At 37.6% G+C, this 20,942-nt stretch overlaps 1 protein-coding gene across 1 annotated transcript in view; it reads right to left on the reverse strand.

The window, feature by feature from the left end:
* hmcn2 (hemicentin 2) overlaps positions 1–18,084 on the reverse strand; it is an 80,992-nt gene extending 62,908 nt beyond the window's left edge. Inside the window, exons 1-8 of the mRNA XM_026270402.1 lie at positions 17,323–18,084; positions 12,437–12,507; positions 11,763–11,921; positions 10,971–11,093; positions 1,032–1,203; positions 817–923; positions 621–741; positions 46–309 (exon numbers count right to left, since the gene is read on the reverse strand). Of these exons, the coding sequence (XP_026126187.1) occupies positions 46–309; positions 621–741; positions 817–923; positions 1,032–1,203; positions 10,971–11,093; positions 11,763–11,921; positions 12,437–12,507; positions 17,323–17,578 (1,273 nt within the window). The 5' untranslated portion in view covers positions 17,579–18,084. The remainder of the gene's footprint in view (positions 1–45; positions 310–620; positions 742–816; positions 924–1,031; positions 1,204–10,970; positions 11,094–11,762; positions 11,922–12,436; positions 12,508–17,322) is intronic.
* Positions 18,085–20,942: the final 2,858 nt, after the last annotated feature.

A 20,942-nucleotide genomic window follows, 5' to 3' on the forward strand; every position in this document is an offset into this window, starting at 1 on the left:
TTTTGAATGCAACTATACAAAAAACTATTGTTGAAAGATGCATACCTGGGATAATGTTGGTGTATGATACACTAGACAGTCTCTGAAAGTTATAGCCATCTCCATCATTTCCAGACACTTTGAGGAAGAAGCTCTGTGAGGGTGTTCGAAACTCTGGGATCCTCCAAATACCTCCAGAGCCTCCATCGTCAGGCAAAGGCACAGGAATGGTACGCAACGAGCGCCCCCCTAAAGATACTAGCTCCATATTGGTAACCAGACCAGGAGGCTTCAGACCTGAACACTTCAGCATCACATGGGCTGGTACGCCTGGAGAAAAACAGTATATGTTAGATCTATAATTCTTAATAAAGTTAAGTGATGTGCAAATACGAGCACAATCTGGTATCAGTTTCTTAGTAATAGCCCTCTTCCAGCAAAATGTGGCTGGAGCAATTATTAAATTAAATATGAACTGTTTTAAATCATTATTTAAAAATAAATACAATTCTGTTTAAAATGATTAATTTTATAATTTTAATGATTTAAATGATATAGATTTTTTTTTATATTTTTAGGCTATCGCTGCAGCAATAATCAAAGAAAAAGTTTTATTTAGCCACATGATGATGTAGTAATACCTTTAATAGGTCTCTCTCTGGTCCTGCCGAACTCTGTGACAGGTTTACTAGAAAAACCTGCCCTGAAGTCCAGGTTGCTCACACCTGTTACTCTAAGAGTATGTCTCCCATCGCAGCCCACCTAGACGAGAGAAAAAGCAGGGATCAATCACTGACATTTTTCAGAAGTATCTGTAGTTGTAGATGCTGGTGGCACCTTTAATGTCCATGGTCCTGGTCGAGGGTTCTTCAGGTTGACCACCCGTGCTGAGTTTGGGATGTTGAGCAGTTCTGTCAGACCCTGTCTCTCTCCAACTACGCGACCTATAATTATTTAGATATTGATTTTAAAAAGGTTTATGTATTGCGGTACATTGAAGAAATTCAGCTGTATTTCCCAAACAACCATTTAATATAAAAGCATATGCCTACCAAGAGGGTCTTTGAGCTCAATTTGTGGTGCTGGACCGCTCAGTGACACGGTGACTTCTTTTAAACTGGGGTCAAAGGACACCTCCCACTGAGTCTCCTGGGCAGTTTCATGATCGGATGAGAGAAGGTGGACCTTCATAGCCTGGACAGTTTCCTCAACCCATTTAAGAACCTATGCAAACAAATCAACTATCAGACTCTTCTCCAAGTATTATGAGGTTTCATAGTGCAAACAAGAAAATAACGAACAGTATTTGTGAAAGGACACTGTAAGGAAAGAGCAGCTTAAATATATAATTTTGTGTTCTACAGAAGAAAGAAAGGCACACAGTTTCAGAATGACATGGGGAGAGTAAATGATGATCTTCATTTCTAGAAAACTATCCCTTTAAGTTTTACCGGATGACACAATCTATGGACAAAAGACTCAAGAGAATATGCCTGGTGAAGCTCAGATCAACACGAATCCATTCAAAGACAAGAACTGCAGGCAAGGTAGGATCCCAGTGACATCATCTGTTCATGTAGACTGTTCACGGTCTCATAGAGGTATGTCACAAGCGGATCCTTATTAAACAGTGAGAAAATGTGATCAGATCGTCTGTCAGTGAGAGAATGCTAACTATTCCTGGACCGACAGGGCATTGATTTCTCAAAGAGCAGTACAAACAGTAAAGGACTGCTGTTCATCCTGGATGATCACAGAGAAGATCACAGCAGATGTCTAAAAGTATAGGTAATGCATTAGTCATTTTGAGACCATACCAGATGAGACAAGCTGCTTCAAATACAGACAAGAACAGGTTAAAGGATAGTTCACCTAAAAATTAATGTTCAGTCATCATTTCCTCGGCTTCATGCCCTTTCAAATCTGCTTGACTTACTTTCATGAATCACAAAATTAGCAAAAAAAGCAACATAATGGTCCATGTACTTCTGACATCATTTTTATTTGAGGAACCTTCTCAAATTAAGTCATTATTCACTAATAATCTTCTCATTCAGCTGTGGCCAGATAATTTAATGGACCACATTTTTGATCATTTTATGGTGCTTTTGCATCTTTCGCTTTTGTGCTCCAAAAGTTCATTCAGGTTTTTAATGACACGAGGTGAGTAAATGATGACAGAATGTTCCGTTTTGAGCAAACTGTCTGTTTAACTTCATTTATTTTGAATACTGCAAGATGCTGTTGTTCAAAATAGCAGATGTTTGCACCCGAAGTCAGTAATGTGAAATTAGGTTCATTATCTAACTTGCCAACTGCCCAAATGCAGCACAATGACCTGAAAGAACTTAAATACATTTAAGATCAACTTTACATCCCATAGTGGATAATTGGGTATGGGGTTTTTCTAGGTACACATCAATTAAACATCATAATTTTATACATCACAAAGGAAAATTTTTTCACAGCAGCTTATTAGCACAAGGAGAGTCTAAGACCAACAACTAAAAGAAACTATTTCCTCAGAGTATGTATTTTTAGATTTCAGTCATTAACTCCTTTTAGAGGCAGCTGTGTGTATTTGTTCTGACCTTTTTATATTGAGCACAGGCATAATGGATGCTCTGTGTCCATACTCCATAACAATGAAGGAAAACACAGCGCCCTCGAGGATGACGCTTATTTAACACATCTTTATACGTTTACGAATGAGAGAGAAAATTGGAGCAAGCGTAGCCTTTGATAATTTCATTACTCAGATTCTCCACTATTTCTTTCACTCTTTCGCTTTCTCATTCTCTCTGGCTGCAGACAGCAGCTGGTTCCTTTCGGAGTTTACAACTGGAAACAGCTGTAATGAGTGCCACATGTGCAACTATCCCCCACAGAGCAGAAAAAAAACTCACCAATGACCTACATCTGCTCAAACCAGTGTCTGTTTCAATGGACGTCTCATGGGAGCTGGGAAGATTAGCCTAGTGATAGAAAATCGACAAAAAGAGCACAGCGGAGGGAAATATTTTCAACTACAGCCTGTGTGCATCTAGGAAAGGTTTGAAAGGTGCCCCCCAAAAGACATCATCAAAGCCAAAGGGATCCTGAAACCACATCCAGCGTGACAAACCCTAATGGGAGGCAACAGACTGGCTTCCTCTGGAAGTTAAACTGTCATGTTTCAATGATTAGTTGTGGAGGAGTGTTGGTCGGGAAGCAGAGATGTGGAAAGGATGAAGAGGTCAGCTGAGGATGAGCCGAATTCCAGCTTAGCACCCACACTGTTTGGATAACTTGTGGTTTAAAGGGACGGTAAATCTAAAAGTAAATAATAAATGACCCAAAAGTCCTCAATTACTCACCCTCACATCATCCCAAACCTAAATGCCTTGTTCTTCCATGTAACACAAGAAGAGAAATGAAAGAACCAGCTCTTACCTATATAATGAAAGTGAAAGGGGACTTGAGATTTCAGCATAAAAACGCAGCAAAATGTACAAACCTGATTCCAAAAAAGTTGGAAAACTGTACAAATTGTGAGTAAAAAATGAATGGAATCATTTATAAATCTCATAAACTTATATTTTATTCACAATAGAATATAGATAACATATCAAACGTTGAAAGTGAGACATTTTGAAAAGTCATGCCAAATATTGGCTTGTTTTGGATTTCATGAGAGCTACACATTGCAAAAAAGTTGGGACAGGTAGCAATAAGAGGCCAGAAAAGTTAAATGTACATATAAGGAACAGCTGGAGGACCAATTTGCAACGTATTAGGTCAATTGGCAACATGATTGGGTATAAAAAGAGCCTCTCAGAGTGGCAGTATCTCTCAGAAGTCAAGATGGGCAGAGGATAACCAATTCCCCCAATGCTGTGGCGAAAAATAGTGGAGCAACATCAGAAAGGAGTTTCTCAGAGAAACATTGCAAAGAGTTTGGAGTTATCATCATCTACAGTGCATAATATCATATAAAGATTCAGAGAATCTGGAACAATCTCTGTGTGTAAGGGTCAAGGCCGCAAAACCATACTGAATGCCCTTGATCTTCAAGGGCACTGCATCACATACAGGAATGTTTCTGTAATGGAAATCACAACATGGGCTCAGGAATACTTCCAGAAAACATTGTCGGTGAACACAATACACCGTGCCATTCGCTGTTGCCAGCTAAAATTCTATAGGTCAAAAAAAAAGAAGCCATATCTAAACATGATCCCGTTTTCTGTGGGCCAAGGCTCATTTAAAATGGACTGTGGCTAAGTGGAAAACTGTTCTGTTGTCAGACGAATCCAAATTTGAAGTTCATGAAGGACTAAAGAGGACAAGGACAACCCAAGTTGTTATCAGCACTCAGTTCAGGACCCTGCATCTCTGATGGTACAGGGTTGCATGAATGTGTGTAGCATGGGCAGCTGGAAAGGCACCATCAATGCTGAAAGGTATATCCAAGTTCTAGAACAACATATGCTCCCATCCAGATGTCGTCTCTTTCAGGGAAGACCTTGCATTTTCCAACATGACAATCCCAGACCACATACTACATCAATTACAACATCATGGCTGCGTAGAAGAAGGATCCGGGTAATGAAATGGCCAGCCTGCAGTCCAGATCTTTCACCCATAGAAAACATTTGGCGCATCATAAAGAGGAAGATGCAACAAAGAAGACCTAAGACAGTTGAGCAACTAGAAGCCTGTATTAGACAAGAATGGGACAACATTCCTATTCCTAAACTTGTGTCCTCAGTTCCCAGACATTTGCAGACTGTTACAAAAAGATATAAAAAATATATAATATTTTTCCCTTAAAATTATACATTTTCTCAGTTTAAACATTTGATATGCCATCTATGTTGTATTCTGAATAAAATATTGAAATTTGAAACTTCCACATCATTGCATTCTGGTTTTATTTTATTTTTTCACAATTTGTACAGTCACAACTTTTTTTGGAATCGGGTTTGTATCATAAATGTAGTCTATGTCACCAATGCACCTTATCCCACATCTTAAGAAGTCATATAGAAACAGACCAGAAATTTAAGTTTTTTTTTTTTTTAATTCTTTTTTTTATCCCCCAACTCACTTTCATTATATGAATAAGAACAGCCAGCAGGACATTCTGCAGCTTTCTCCTTTTGTGCTCTACAGAAGTCTTACAGGTCCAAAATGACATGAAAGTGTATAAATGTTCAGATCATCTAAAAGTAAATAAAAGGTGACCTGAAGTCCTCAATCACTTCCTCAAGTCATTCCAAACCTGAATACCTTGTCCTTTAGTTTTTGGGTCAACTCCCCCTGAATGCTTCACTGGAAAGATACTGTATTACGGAGACCCAGGATTCAGACACACAGGCAAAAACAGGAACTTGAACACACTGTAACTCACTTTAGATAAAACCATCTGCCAAATGTGTTATTGTAGGCACCAAGAGAATTAAGTCTCTAACCAAGTTAATTTCATCTATTCAGTGGAGAATGTCTAACACCTGCTTGTTTTTTTTTTGTCCTGTGACACCAAAGCAAAAGGTTAATACATTTGTCTTCCTCTCTCAAAGGTGACCTCTAAATGTTCTCCATATTACAGACAAGACTTTGGTCACCTATGACAAAAACAGAGCAGGAGATCCAGACTAAACTGGATCTAGTTACTCTTGGTCAGACACTCTTGCTATTAGGTCTTTTTGATGGAAAACACCTGTGGGCTAATGTCCATGTGCTGGTTAAGTGATGCTGAAACATTTGGCTGTGAAAGTCTTACATTGGATAGATTTTTGGATTTAAAAAAATTTATTCACATGACATTTTCCTTTGATCAAGTAATATTAATTTTTGTGTGTGCATCTAATTTCTGAACCAAGTGAAATTGATTTTCCTTAGAAACCTTTTGAGCAAAGCATAATTGTATTAAATCAGTTGATATATAACAAAATTTTGTCATTACTTTTATCACTATTAAGGGGCTCCCAAAAAGTCCTGTGACCCCAAGGGGTTTGTAGCAGTACTGAAGTTCAAAGACATAAACTAAAAATGTAAATGTAACGTACAAGTACCATTCAATACACTATACAGATCTAAATATAGGCCAGACTTCAAATGCAACACTCCAGATTTTCGCTACCTCTCTGTCTCCACCAAATGAAAAAAGTTGAAGATCCCTGGTTTAGGTGTGCTATAAAAAGCAAGAACTTTTATCACTACTAAAGTCTCCTGCCCAGCACTACCGACATCTCCAACCTTCACTTTGAGCTTGGCCGGCCTGAGGTTTCAGCCAAACCATTAGACCCTTTAAAGCACCGACACGCTTTCATAAAGCTTTATCTGCAAATCACTCATGATTAAGCTGAGCCCCGTCCTTTGTTTAAGTAGTGCCTCCTCCATCAGCTCCACAAAGAGTTGTCTGTTGGAGACGTCCAACCTGGACCCTGGACAGGCAGCTGTGCTGGATAGAGCAGGCATGATAGATCATATCCGGGATTACTAAGTAAAATAAGCCCTGCTTTCTCTCTTTGCCCCCTTCCCCTCCCAAAAAAATGACAAAGCGCTGTGTGTATTTCATTTGGCTTTCACTCATTTAACTCCTATCAGATAGCCGTTGTGGTTAGATGTGGAGAACAATCATGAGGTTTCTGCGGATTTACAGATTTGCCTTAATTCATTTTTCAAAATCCCACCCATAGACTAATCAAAAGCAAAAAATACACCTGACAGGGGAGTGTGTTTCCATACTTGGATCTGAAATATTGGAGAAATTAGGTATATGGGATGCAGAACACTGATGTATTGGGTATTTGGTTTCATGTAATAACAATGAACAATATTTTGTAAGTATTTATTGATCTTGATGTTATTTTCTACATGTATCAATACACCGGGGGGGTTGGGGGGATGGGGAACTAAAACAAAATACCGTGTCATTCAAAATAAAGCTAAAACACTTGTGAGAAACCAATAGGGACCACTCCTTCATACTAACAGTACAATGGGCCCTATTTTTACAGACCGTACACTACCATGTAAAAGTTTGAGGTCAGTCAATTTTTTATATTTTTGAAAGTCTCTTATGCTCACCAAGGCTGCATGTATTTTAAAAAATAAATAAAAAATAAAATAAAAAATGGGGAGACAATCATACAGGAAAAATGCTGTAAAAACACAATAATATATATATATATATATAATTTATTCATGTGAGATTAATTTTCAGCTTTGCAGAATTATTAACAAACAGAAAATTTCTGTAACATTATAAATGACTTTACTGTGACTTCAATTTAATGCATCCTAGCTCAATAAAAGTATTAATCTCTTTCAAAAAAATATTTTACTGACCCCAAACTTTTGAATGGTAACGAAGATATGTTACTGTCATGGTATTATATTGCTGTATAAATAAAAATTAGATAATGTATCATAAACATGATTTATTCATTCATTCATTCATTGCTGAATAAAAATATGATAATATTGATATTTCTATTGTTTATCGCACATTTGCTCTACAGTCAAATGTTTACTAAATTATTCTAAATTTATAGCTCCAGTGTTAACCCTCTACTGACTTTTTCAAGATTTGCACTTTCTAAATTATTGAAATCTGGAAACGTACATGAAATATTTCAGCAGAGCACAAAAAATGCTTACTACAGAGAATGCTATGTCAAAAAAAAATTTAAAAAAAAAATGTGAAACTACCCCAAAACCTTCAATTTGCCACAGATTGCATGAAAAAGACTAGGTTGTGGTGGTGGGGGTGGCGGGGGGCAACTGTGTGACCCTGACCTTGATACAATCCTCACAGAGCAGCAGGGGAGTTGGAGAGTGTTAACAGCTTGAGGTTGACCAGTCATCCTCAGTGCAGACTCTCAGCAACAGGTACAGGTGGTAAAGCTCTCAAACACAACTACCATCAGCCACCCACCCCCAAAGGACCATAAGTCAACAACTAGAGCTGTAGTCAAGTCCGGCTTTGTCGAGTCCAAGTCAAGTCCAAGTCCAGGACTAGTCGAGACCGAGTCAAGACCGAGTCCAAAGAGGTTCGAGTCCAAGTCAAGTCCAAGTCCAAAAGTTTCGAGTCCAAGTCCAAGACCGAGTCCAAATGAAAGAAAAAAGGGTCCTCTTCAAGACCACATACTTAACTACTGATAATGTTTGTGATGCGAGAGAAAGCATATCTCCTATTCTAAGAAAATCATTTTACATTATTATTTGTAATGATCAAAAAGCATGTGCAAAGTAACAACTCTGTAGGACAGGGGTCTCCAAACTAGATCCTGGATGGCCAATGTCCTGAAAAGTTTAGCTCCAACTGGCCTTAACACACCTGGAAGATTAGTGTGTCTAGTAAGAGCTTGAATAGGTTCAAGTGTGTATAATTAGGGTTAAAGCTAACAGGGGCGTTAAACAAGATCCTGGGCCCTATGCATAGGCAGTCCTGATGGGCCCCCATGGCCCCCACCCATGAAAATATCCAGGTAAAAAATATATATTTCAGATTCATATTTTTCAAGGGCCCTCTCTTCCTTTGGGGCCTTGCTAATGAGTTACGGTTTTACCCCCAGTCCGACCCTGGGAGCTAAACTTGGATAAACAAACAAAGTTTGGAACTGTAAGGTCAAATAATTTTTATGTACTTTATTTTTTGTTGACATTATATCTGTGGTCAAAAACAGTGCACAGACACACGCAAATCGACTACTCCAGCATGCATTAACCATAATGCATACAAAGTGTTTGCAAGTTACGACGTGAATTTTAGAATTACAATATTGCGTGGAGCTGTTACTATATGACCTTATCTATGTTGCATGTAAAAATAAAATATGTAATGTAATAATTAGGGTTGTGCCTGAAGCCGAATACCTTATTCGGAATGGCACGGATAATGGCTTAAAAAACGAAAAACGGACAAGGAATAATTCTGCCTGAATACTCGGCTAAAGCTGACAGAGTCTGGTGTTTGCTAGATAACAGGTGAGCCAGGGCATCAGCGCCAGAAGTGAATGAATGTAAACTTTATGAGTGAAAAGAGCGCAAATCAAACACCGCATTGTTTTCGCCTCTCTGTGCATCTCTCAGAAATCAGAGCGTTGCAAGAGTAATTTTACCTATAATAATACATCATAGCTACAGGTTTTATTATTTGTATATATTTAAAAGGCAAATATTGAAAGCTTAGGCTACCATGATACGAATGAATGGAATAAGCACAACGCGCTCACCAATCAAACAGCCGCGCTGCGCGTCTCAGTCTCTCAAAAACCAAATCAGTTCTCTCTCAAGAGTAGGCTAATAATCAGCTTCGATACGGATACATTGTCTACTTGTCCTACATGTTTGCATATTTACCTTTTGCTGGTTTGCGCGGAACACACACATCTGTTTAGTGAAGTTCATTAACATTAAGACTCGCTCAAAGTGTTCTGCGTAATGAGAATTTGTGCATTGAATGGATTCAGTCGTGTTCAAATGATCACTAAACGTTTGTCATGACATCTCTCTGCTTGCATGATAAATGTTATTTTAGAAATTAATAATTATTTCAGTTTAACACGACATATTTCAGTGATAACTACGAAAAATATATAAAAAGTCATAACAGTCTTATCAAGTAACTGTACGATGTTGTATCCGAATGCAGATAGGAAAAATTTTGTGATTGTTACAGATACAAATACTGTCTGTTACATGAAAATGTAAATATGTAATGTCATATATAAAATTTACATATGTAATTGTTGCATAAGGCTATACATTAATACGCGTTTATTGATAAAAAAGGCTATCTAGGTGTAGACGTAAATAAAACACAATCTAACAGGTAGAAAATTAAATTAGAAACATCTAAACTTTTCAGGTCGCAGTAAGTGCACCACTGGTCATGCACATCCTTTCCCGGAACAATACTGAAAGCTAAGATGGAGAAACAGATGATCATAGTTGTACAAGGATAGCCATTTTTTAAATGAATCTATTAGCAGAGCTACTGCAAGTGATTTTAAGTGCTGGAATTCCATTTATTCTTTGCTGAAACTTCTGCGTCATCATGGAGAGCGGGTCAGGGTTGCCCAGCAACAGCAGACGCCACTGGAGCGCGAGCTTAGATTACAGAGTGCTTTGGAAATAAGGAGAGCGGCGCGCCTAGCGTTTTCCACACGTTTTCAGTCGCGACATCATGCAAATGTGGTTTTGTTATGAAGGAGAAATTTTTTATTTTATTTTTTTGCTGGACTCGGTCGAGACCAACTAGAAGACTTGGCGAGTCCAATGGCCAAGTCCGAGACAAGTCCGAGTGCAAATTCAACGAGTCCGAGACAAGTCCGAGACGACAGAAAAATGTCTCGAGTCCGGACTCGAGTCCAAGACCGGACTCGAGTACTACAGCCCTATCAACAACACACATCTCCAATTATAAATACACACTCGCAAACGTGCTTTTCTTTACTTTTCAAGCTGTTCTGCCTTGTTGTCTTATGGATTACTGTTTCCATAGTTGTTGCTGGAAGGCTTCGGCTCTGCCATGTCCTGTGTTGACATGCATGATACCACCGTCTCACAAAGAGGAAGGTCTGCTTTCTTTCAAGTCTGACAATGACTGAACATGCTTCATTTAGGTCTCCATATGAAACACAGACTTAAACAGATTTTACAACTCAAAATACAGCTGTAAAATTAGTCACATGTCAGAACTTGGTCAGTCGAGTCACATTACACAATAAATGAACACTGTACTACTAGTGTAGAGTCTATGGAGTTATTTCTGTGTCTTTATTGTGTGCCAAAAACATTTTTCTTTCTACTTCTGCAAATATATATATATATATATATATATATATATATATATATATATATATATATATATATATATATATTTTTTTTTTTTTTTTTGGTCTTCTTTTCTTCCAATAATTACTTCTAACTGCATCCAATTTTTGTGCGTATCTGCAATTTACATACATTTGAAAGTCATATGAGTTCATGCATCTCACCTCATTGACTTGCTGTTTGTCCAGGTGAAAAATTTGACCAGAACTTGTGGCAGCAATCTCCTCATAAGCTCTGTATCCCGGCTGAGACCGATCCCCACAGTCCCCCGTCAACACAAACACAACCTGGATTCAAACGGGATGTTTATGAGAGTTAGTGTTTGGTTAGGGGGTTGGGTGTTGGGGTTAAATGTCAACACTGGGGTATATTCAATGAAGAGCAGATGGATTTTCTTTTAAATGAGTTGTGATATATTTAGATTTCTGGCTTACAAATTCACAATCTTATTGTATATAATTATACCAAAGTCCAAAATCATTAATTATAGCGTTTACTCCAGTGAAAAGGTCCTTCACGCTGTTGTCCTCTTACATTAAAATCCAACAAAATATTTTTATATTATATAATATTTTTGGATTGTTTTTGTTGTAATAAGTGCTTGATCTTTGCATATTTCACTCCCGAACCAGATGAGAATATTAAACAATATTATGTATAAAACATTTTAGCAGTTTGAGTACTTGTGAATTACTGTGCTGTTTTTATCAACTGTTTGGACTCTCATTCTGACGGCACCCATTCACTACAGAGGATCCATTAGTGAGCAAGTGAAATACTGCTAAATTTCTCAAAATATGTTCTCCAAAATCTGAAACAAACTTATCTAAACCTTGAATGTCCTAAAGGTGAGTGCATTTCCAGCACATTTTCATTATTGGGTGACAAAGCGTGATTTCTGCATCACCAGCTGCACTGAACAGAACTGCAAAAAGACTTCAAAGATCTGTCGTTACCTGAGACTGTCGGAGCTGTACAAGCTGAAGAACATCTCGTTTCAAGCGATAGTCTTTGGCTCGGGCATCTGTGAAAACGTAGATGAAGGATCCCGGTAGAGAGACCTCCAGAGCCTTCTTGATGGCCCCAATGCTCATCTCTGGACAATCCCCTCCACCCTGAGAAAGAACAACAAGGCCTTCATCATTGACATGGACATTAATGCACTAACCACAGCACAAGAAAGCGCATATTGTATTGGCTCGGCGTATAAGTTCCAGTACTTGCTCTAGAGCCCAAAGGTACAATAAGAAGAGAGTGCTAATAAAACTGTAGCACTGAAGACAGATCAAGTGCTGAAACGAGCCAAGATACTCAGCAGAAGCCACAAAGAGCAAATAAGAACACAAAGTACAGAATATGATTCGATTATGATTTTTGATGAAAGAGGCCAATGACTGCTGTGTCTTTTGATGCTAAAGAATACAAGTATAAACACCTGAGCAAAGTTACCAAGAGAGGTGTGGAGGTTAAAAACTGTATGTGTGGAAGTGATAAGAGGAGGAACTTTGAATTATATAGTAATCTAGTCTGGCATAATAAAGTTAGGATATCATTTTAACCACTCAATGCAGTGTTTTTTTTTATTTGTGTGTGTTGTTTTGTTTTTTGTTTTTTTTTGACTGGTGCCCACCTGAACAAACAGCTCTTGGAGATCCTTCTGGAACTTCTTGGGATCAGTAGTGATGGAAACAGGACCAATGTCTGGAAAGGGATAAAAAAGGAATCAAGAAACATCTATACTACTTATTAATTGTATACAAAAGCTTTAAAAAGACTTTACGTGACATTAGTTTTGGAAAGTCTATCAGAACACTTCAACAAGGATATCCCGGAGCAGGAGTTTAACCTTTTTTTAAACCGTGCGGATTAAGTACAAGCAAAGCTTCTTCCACAGATAAGACCCTACTAATGACTGCAGATCAAACTAACAAACTAGCTACAGACCCAGCCAACTCCTAATCACAGAACATTTGTCCTGGATTCTTCCTCATCAACATCTGCGGATACAAATGACCGTCTTGAAACATTTGACAGCTGATAATAAATTAAAGACCATGCAAAATTCCAGCAGTCCTCATGAAATACCAGATTGGGTGCATAACCTCATTGCATCACTGTTTAAGATTGTCATCATCCACCTAGATAATCTCTGACCTCTTCTCATTCCACTACTATATCTCTTGTGTCTATCTATCCCATTCTTTCGTCTCGGGATGAATTGTGTCCTCCCTGAATTTGGCACTTATTTGGACTCACTCAGAAGCTGATTGATTAGAGAGCTGAATATACGGCACATGGATGAAAAAGCATAAAGAAGACGCATCGTTATGATCTGAATATGGGACAGATATCCCACATGGTTTATTACTCTGCACAAAAAAAAACACATATAATTTTAGAAATTATTAGAACATAGAAGACAAAGAGGTGGATTACAATTTGACAGTGCTTTGGAAGAAAGGACAAAGGGAGAAATTTTGAATATGTCTGAGGAGAAGTATATCTTCTTCTGAGAGCGAATAGGACAGATCAATACACCATTATTTAACAATAAAAAAAAAAAATACATTTATGTTATGATCTTCAGAGCTGAATGCAAACAAACTTTATATTGAATCCAAATGTACTTTGTGTTACATTACATTAGGAATAATAATAATAATATACTATAAATACTTTAATGATTTTGTCAATATTAATATTAATATTACAAAACCAGGCTCTTAATCAGCTTGAACCAGCTTAAGACCAGCAGACCAGCAGACCAACTAAGGCGGATTTAGTGTTTGTTTCAGTCTGTATATAATAAAATGGAATATAATATAAAACTAGCATAGCATGGTCAAGCTGGTATGTTTTGCTAGTTAAGAGCGGTTTGGGTAAGTTGTAAACATAAAACTAGCATCTGTAAACCGACCTGGAGGCACAGCTAAACCAGCTTAAACCAGCTAAAACCAGCAAACCAGCTAAGACTGGTTTAGGTTTTTGAACTTGTACTATTATATTATATTATATTATATTATATTATATTATATTATATTATATTATATTATATTATATTATATTACACTGTAAAAATGATTGTGATTTTAACTGGAAAAGACTGTAAAAATGCTACAGTAAAAACCTGTTAATTTGTTATCAGTAAGTTTCCATTCTATATACGGTGAATAACTGTAATTACATTTATTGTAACTTTACAGTAAAGTACTGTTAAAATGACGTTTTTTGGAAGTGAAAAATAAAAAGTCATTGCACAATTTACAGTGAAAAAAACTTAAATTGACAATCACAGAATTCCCTGCATGACACTTCATATTTTATTTTCTTCTTCGTTGAAATAACAGTTTTGTCTTATTAGTTGTGTACATTAGGGTTTTATGTTACATCTAATGTTGTCAAATTAATGTTTATTGCATTATTTAAGTTTCATGTGTGTTACCATGATGGTGTTTAGTGTTTGACACGGATGACACGGTGCACCTTCTATATAAAGCTGTTTGTGATGAGCTTTGATTCATCATGTGACTTTCTCATCACCATCTTGGTTGTTATCAGTATTACAACGGTTCAAAACAGATCTTAGTACTTCAGTATGCTGGTTTATAACATCAGTTAATGAAATACGTTTTTTATTATGAATTTAAGTTAAGTCTGTAAAACCTAAAATGATGTTTACATATATTTAACAGTGAAATTCTGGCAACTACAGCTGCTGATATTTTACTGTAAATGTTGCAGTTTTTTTTTACAGTGTATGTTTCATTATATTATATTTTTAAAGGTCCCCTTCTTCGTGATTCCATGTTTTAAACTTTAGTTAGTGTGTAATGTTGTTGTTAGAGTATAAATAATATCTGTAAAATTCTAAAGCTCAAAGTTCAATGCCAAGCAAAATATTTTATTTAACAGAATTCGCCTACAAAAAACGACCCGTTTGGACTACAGCCCTCTAGTTCCTGCAGGAATGACGTCACTAAAACAGTTTTTTTGACTAACCTCCACCCACATGAATTCACAAACAGGGGGCGTGGCCTTGTTGCGCTCCGATGGAGAAGAAGGAAGAGCTGTTTGTTTTTGTCGCCATGTCGTTGAAACGCTGTTATTTTCATCTCTGAGTCCAATCACCTTTGTTTGGGCTTCCCAGGAACACTGTACTTTGAGATTAATGGTTACAATTTATGTTTAACTCGGTTCCCGAAAATTATAATGCACATGTAAAACTATGTGCAGCTCATTTTGCTGAGGACAACTTTCTCAATCTCAATCAGTTTAATGCCGGATTTGCACAAAGATTATTCTTGAAAGATGGAGCAGTTCCCTCTTTGTCTGGAGAAGGCGTTGTTTATGGACCACAACTGGTAAGTGCATTTTATTATTTAAGTTGGTGCGTTTAACAGTTTCTGTAAGTTATTACACAAAGGGCAACGCTGTTTAGCTTTGTTAACTAGATGTTAGGGCTGTGCAAAAAAACAAATGCGGTTTTCATGCGAATCTCGTCAGTAAAAACGCTCCTGTGACTATAAATACATCTCCATCACGTGCGTTCTAGCCCAATCGCGTTACCAGGAGTGCAGCCTGTTCTCAGCTGCTGTCGAATCACTACACCGCTGGCCCAATCAGAACTCGTTACGTATTTCTGAAGGAGAAGCTTCATAGAACAAGGAAGTCATCAGCCCGTTTTTGTGAAAGTGAAAACAGCAGTATACAGATAGGTGAATTGTGTGAAAATTACTGTGTTTTTTTACACGCGAAACATGAACACGTTATAGTGCACATTGTAAACACAATCAAAGCTACAAAAAAGCGCGTAAAACGGGACCTTTAATATTAAGGTCATTTTATCAACATTAATATCAATATAACATTCTCAGCTTTAAACAAGCATATGCTGGTCTGTTTTGATGGTTTAGGGGGGGTTTAGCATCTGTGTACTTATAACTGTTAAACTATCTGTAAACCAGCTTGAGAGAGCAGCTAGACCAGCTGAAACCAGCTAAGACCAGCTTTAGTTTCTTCCAGCAGGGTTCGAAACACAAACACAAATGTTAATGAACTCAAGCAGCAATGCAACCAGTTCTAACATTCATTTTCATTTTCTGCACTTTCTTCATCCCTCTCTCGGCTGTGAGGGGCCATTAAGTTTCTGTAATGCCTTTCTGTCTGTCACTGGCTGTCTTTGTGATCTCAGCGGTTTACAAGGTCCCCAAGGGAAGGCCACATTAAAAGGTGAGGGAAGGACTGGCACCATCCCCCTACCAGTCTAGGACTGACGTCTCTCCTCTGACTGGGGGGCTGGGTTGAATGTTCCAGAGAATTGGATGGGGGACTGGGGGTGATTGTGTTAATTACATACTACCAGACAACATGTGTTTCTCATCAGCTCCTTGGGCACCCTGCCCCCCAAAGGCTAACAGATAGCTGGTTTGAACTAGGCTACATTGTGTAAGCGTACCTGAGAACACAGTATCCTCTCTGCAGTCTGTGACCAGATGTGGAATTTAAACAGATTTCATAAGCATGACAAACATTCAGTAGTAGTCCGAAAAATTATGATGTGATTTGCAGATTAACTTGCTCAAAATTCACAAAAAAAAAATGTAAATGGCAGAAATAAAATACAATCCTGATGCTTGAAGGTGCACTTAGTGAGTTTTGTTAATATTTAGCTTATGGATTTTTGTCAGGGTAGCACTATATTTAAATTTGACAGAAATGGCGATGGAAGTACAGTGCGTATAATTTATTATACTGTTGTTTGACAACACAACTGTGCAAATGATGAAATGTCTTAATGGGGAAAAAATTCAGCATAAAACAGTTCTGGTGGGAAAAAAAATATGAAACAGGAACTTTATACAATGCATGTAAAGACTAAGTCTTTCCCTCGCAGCCTCATTTTCTCTAACATTTAATTCAATATTGAGTCGATAACCTGACTATAGCCATTGGCCAGGGTGCATTTACTAACTGCTGCCATTTCACACCAAAACTGTTTGTTTATCTTTTGTTCCATTCATTTTTGTCTGTTTTTCTGGATAGCATGTAAATGGACATTATTGGATTAAATGTCAACATTGTTGGTGATTTGTGCTGTTATATGGGTTTATATTTTTTCCTATTCCTTTCATACCTATTCTGTCTGTAAAAATATAAAGTAATCATGATATTTGTGTCATAGTAGTATAGTAACTGGATCATAACTAGTAGATCATGTGATGTTAACATAGTGGCTTCCATGAGAGGGCAACCTGCTACATGTAGAATAAAACATCACTCCATGATGCCATGGATCAGCACCTTTCAGCGGTCCCTGGTGGTCAAGATGTTCCTAGCAGCCGAACACCTTTATTCATTAGTTCCCAGACAATCTTTAATGCTTTGCCTCACAAACATTTATATTCAGTCAGAAGTTATTTATTCTACGGAATCACTTTTATGAGGTAAACTAACTGACATGGATTAATTTATAATTGACTTTAGGAATAAAGCTGAAATATAGGATTGTGCAACTACCTGGATCATGGAAAGGAACCAGCACGAAGTTCTTGATTGGTCTTGTTCTGCGGCTCAGGGTTCTCTCCAAGATGCGAGAAGCACCATCTATCACCTGTTTGAGATCGTCGTACATAGAGCCGGTCACATCGAAGACAAACGCCAGTGTTGAGGCGCTGTCATCCGCGCCGGAGTGTCTCTTCACCGGCGTGACGGATGAGGAGAGCGCGCTGGTGGTCAGCGCCAAAATGAGGAAACTCACGAGAAACGTATTCATTCTTGCTTGAAATTCATTAGACTCTATTTAAACGAGGCATATGAAGAAATAACCGTAAAAACGAATGATTTAAACATTTAAAAGATGTAAACCATGTGACTGTGGGTGAGAAAAAAAAGATAATCAGTTAATTAACGGAGGGAAAAAAGTTTTAAATTGTCCCAAAAGAGTTCAAAATGCCTCGAGTTCCTAGAAAAAAAAGTTGGGATGTAAATAATCCTACTCGCGCTGGACGAACGCTACATGGAGTAAATTCCCTGCGTCTTGTCCCATCCTTGGCTGAGTTACGGAGAAAACTTGTAAGAAGCGCGTGGACCCTCTGGAGCTGAACACTGCAGTGTTGGGGAGGGGTGTGAGGAGTCCTTACAACCTGACTTTTTTTTTTTTTTTTTTTGTATGTATGTAACTTGACCCGACTGTGACTCCAAACCCCATCCCACACGGCCTGCTCCAGTTTATCAGGGAGCTACTCGAGAAACCCCTGCCAACTGCCATGAGAGAGATGGAACTACTGTATAACACTGTATATTGTTGTGCCCATCTTCTACATCACAATAACAAAGTCTGACAGGCAGCTCTACAACAAAACATATGATGTTTATCAGCATTAGTGTTGCTCAGCGCTTATGCAATTACTTTCTAACACTACTTTGTTGACACTATAATGTAAAGTGTGACTGGAGGAACTGATGGCACTGTGGGGCAAGTTGTCTTTGTTCACTCAAGTAAATAGCCTATTTCTGAGGTTTCATTCTTGGAAGTCAATGAGTGGACACATACCTTAAAGTCTTGGCTAAAATGAAAGAGCTTTCACTGTTATTTCAATGGTTATACAGTTTATGATCTCTTTGTTCAACAGACATTGAAAAAAAACAGTGGGGCATGTTGTCACAAATTAACCTATAGCCTACTATTAAAACAGCTTATTATAGGGTTGTAACCTACATTTAAACATTCAAACAAATATGTTTTTAATTAAATAACTTAATAACAACTCATTTTAAATAATATTACAATTAATCAGTTGATTACATTATAAATATACATTTGTGGCATTTATGAAAATTACTCTTGTCCTAAAAACATTCAAACTTTTAGTTAAAATAATCGACTTGTGTCAGAATCAATGCCAGTGTGGTTTTACTGAGCTCACAATAAAACCATGTTCCATTCCATTGTGGAGTTTTGAGGACAGAATGCATGAAAGTTATTCTAATTTACAAGCATTTTGAAACTAACATACAAAACCAATAATAGAGAAAACATGCACTCGTATTACTAGACCCAAACAGAACAGATACTAAAACACAGCCCCAACCTTTCTTACATTCTTCTTGGGAGGAATATTTAGTGCATGGATAGGGTTGAAATAATTTTAGGTTTATTAATAGAGTGAGTTTATACTCAGCTGCCACACAGCTAATAATATACATGCTGTTCTCTGGACTCGGTTTAACGTGTGGCATAAATGACAAGGCTCCGGGTAGAGGCATCCCAGATGCTTTCTGAAAGGAAAGACTCCGGATACGCCTCAACCCCTTTGTATATCCGGATGAATTATGCTGCTATCAGTAACTCTCAGATACATCAATCAATCCTCACATAGCTTTTGGTCATAATGTCATTTAATGTTGCTTTAACTTGATAGCGAGGCAGCAAATGCTGTCAAGTTGATAATAGGACATTACAAAAACGTAAGGAAAGGAGGTCTTTGAGGATGTCAATGACCCAGTAACCTCTAAAAAAATAGCATTCAGTACTATTTACATTGTAGCCTTTAGATTCTTCTGGAAGGACACCAAGCATACATATGATAGGCTTTATGATGGTAAACAGAGGTTGTTTCTGTGATAATTTGATCTAAAACCAACAAGAAATTTGCTCTCATGTGAGTACATGGTTGGTCAACTGATCAAGACGCACCCAAATAGCCTTGCCAAATAACACAATGCCATTCAAAGACATTGAACTTAGGAAATGATTTCATCTTCAGCACAGGCATATAGTTATGTTTGGTCATTGCAGAAGTCTTGACTAGCACTGTTTAAAATAAAGGGTTTAAAGGTGTTTTTTTTTTTTTTTTTGGTTATATTTTTTATTTGGTTATATTTTTTTTTTATATATACCAAAAAAAAGATTTTTTTTTTTTTTTTTTTTTTGCAGCATGGTTATAGAAGAACCCTTTTGGATTCCCCAAAGAATCTGTCAGTGAATCTGTCTGTTTTTTCTCAGTATAAGGGCATTTTAACTCTACTTTAACTATAAGGCACTTTTGTGCAATGGAAAAGTTATGTAGATGTTAAAGGTTCTTCAAGGAACTACAGGTGCCAATAAAGAACCTTTATTTTTAAAGGGATAGCTCACCCAAAAAATGGAAATTATGTCATTCATTATGTCACTCAAGTTGCTCCAAACTGTATGAGTTTCTTTTTTTGAACACAAACTGAAGAATGTTGGTAACAAAACATTTACTGGTAGCCAGTGACTTCCATAGTATTTCCATAGTCATTATTTTGTTCAATTGCTTCTTCAAAAAGAAGATATTTTGAGAAATATCCCACTTTTTAAAGTCTGAACAGTCAACAGGATCCAGTGCAGTACTGTTGTTTCAGAGTTTCATTATACTGTACTGGAAAAGTTGAAATATTCTTCAAAATCTCTTTTTGTGTGTGTTCCACTGAAGAAAGAAAGTCGGCTTTGGAATGATATGATGGTGAGCGAATGCTGAATTCTGGGTGAACTATCCCTTAACATAACAGTCATGGAAACATTTTAAACCGAAAGCAACATGTTAATGAAAATGTTCCTATTTCCGTATCAGTTTACCGTTAGAAAAACAGTGCATCTGTTAAAATGAAATACTCTTAACATGCTGTTTGCCTGCATCCTTCCAAGTCTTCTAATTTTTCCAAACAGGCGGTTCATCACCCGCTGCACTTAACAACATGGGATAAATAATCCAGACCTCACTGCAAAAACCATGTTTATGACCCTTCATGTAACAATTCGTGCCTGTGCGAAACATTCCTCTCCTCCTCTATTCACTGTTATTCTCTAGCTGTCCCGTGTGACTAGGGTGTGAAGTCTGTTTTGTTTTAGTGCTGGATCGGGAAACTAAGCCTGCGAGCTGAGCGTGGGGTCTGTATTACTTTAGTCAGCGAGAACCCTTTTAGTTCTTGCTGAATCAGAAGCCCCAGATGTCGTGTTGACTGGGCCACCAGCCTTGAGTACCACATAATGAAACGGAAGACGTGCCATAGACGCACAATGAGAGCTCCATTACTGCAGGGCTAGACATGAACTTTCAAGAGGCAGCAACAAGCCATCACAAGACCCGGCTGATACCTAAAACCCTTGTGTGCCT

Source organism: Carassius auratus, chromosome 8, assembly GCF_003368295.1.
Source record: "Carassius auratus strain Wakin chromosome 8, ASM336829v1, whole genome shotgun sequence".
Taxonomy (NCBI): domain Eukaryota; kingdom Metazoa; phylum Chordata; class Actinopteri; order Cypriniformes; family Cyprinidae; genus Carassius; species Carassius auratus.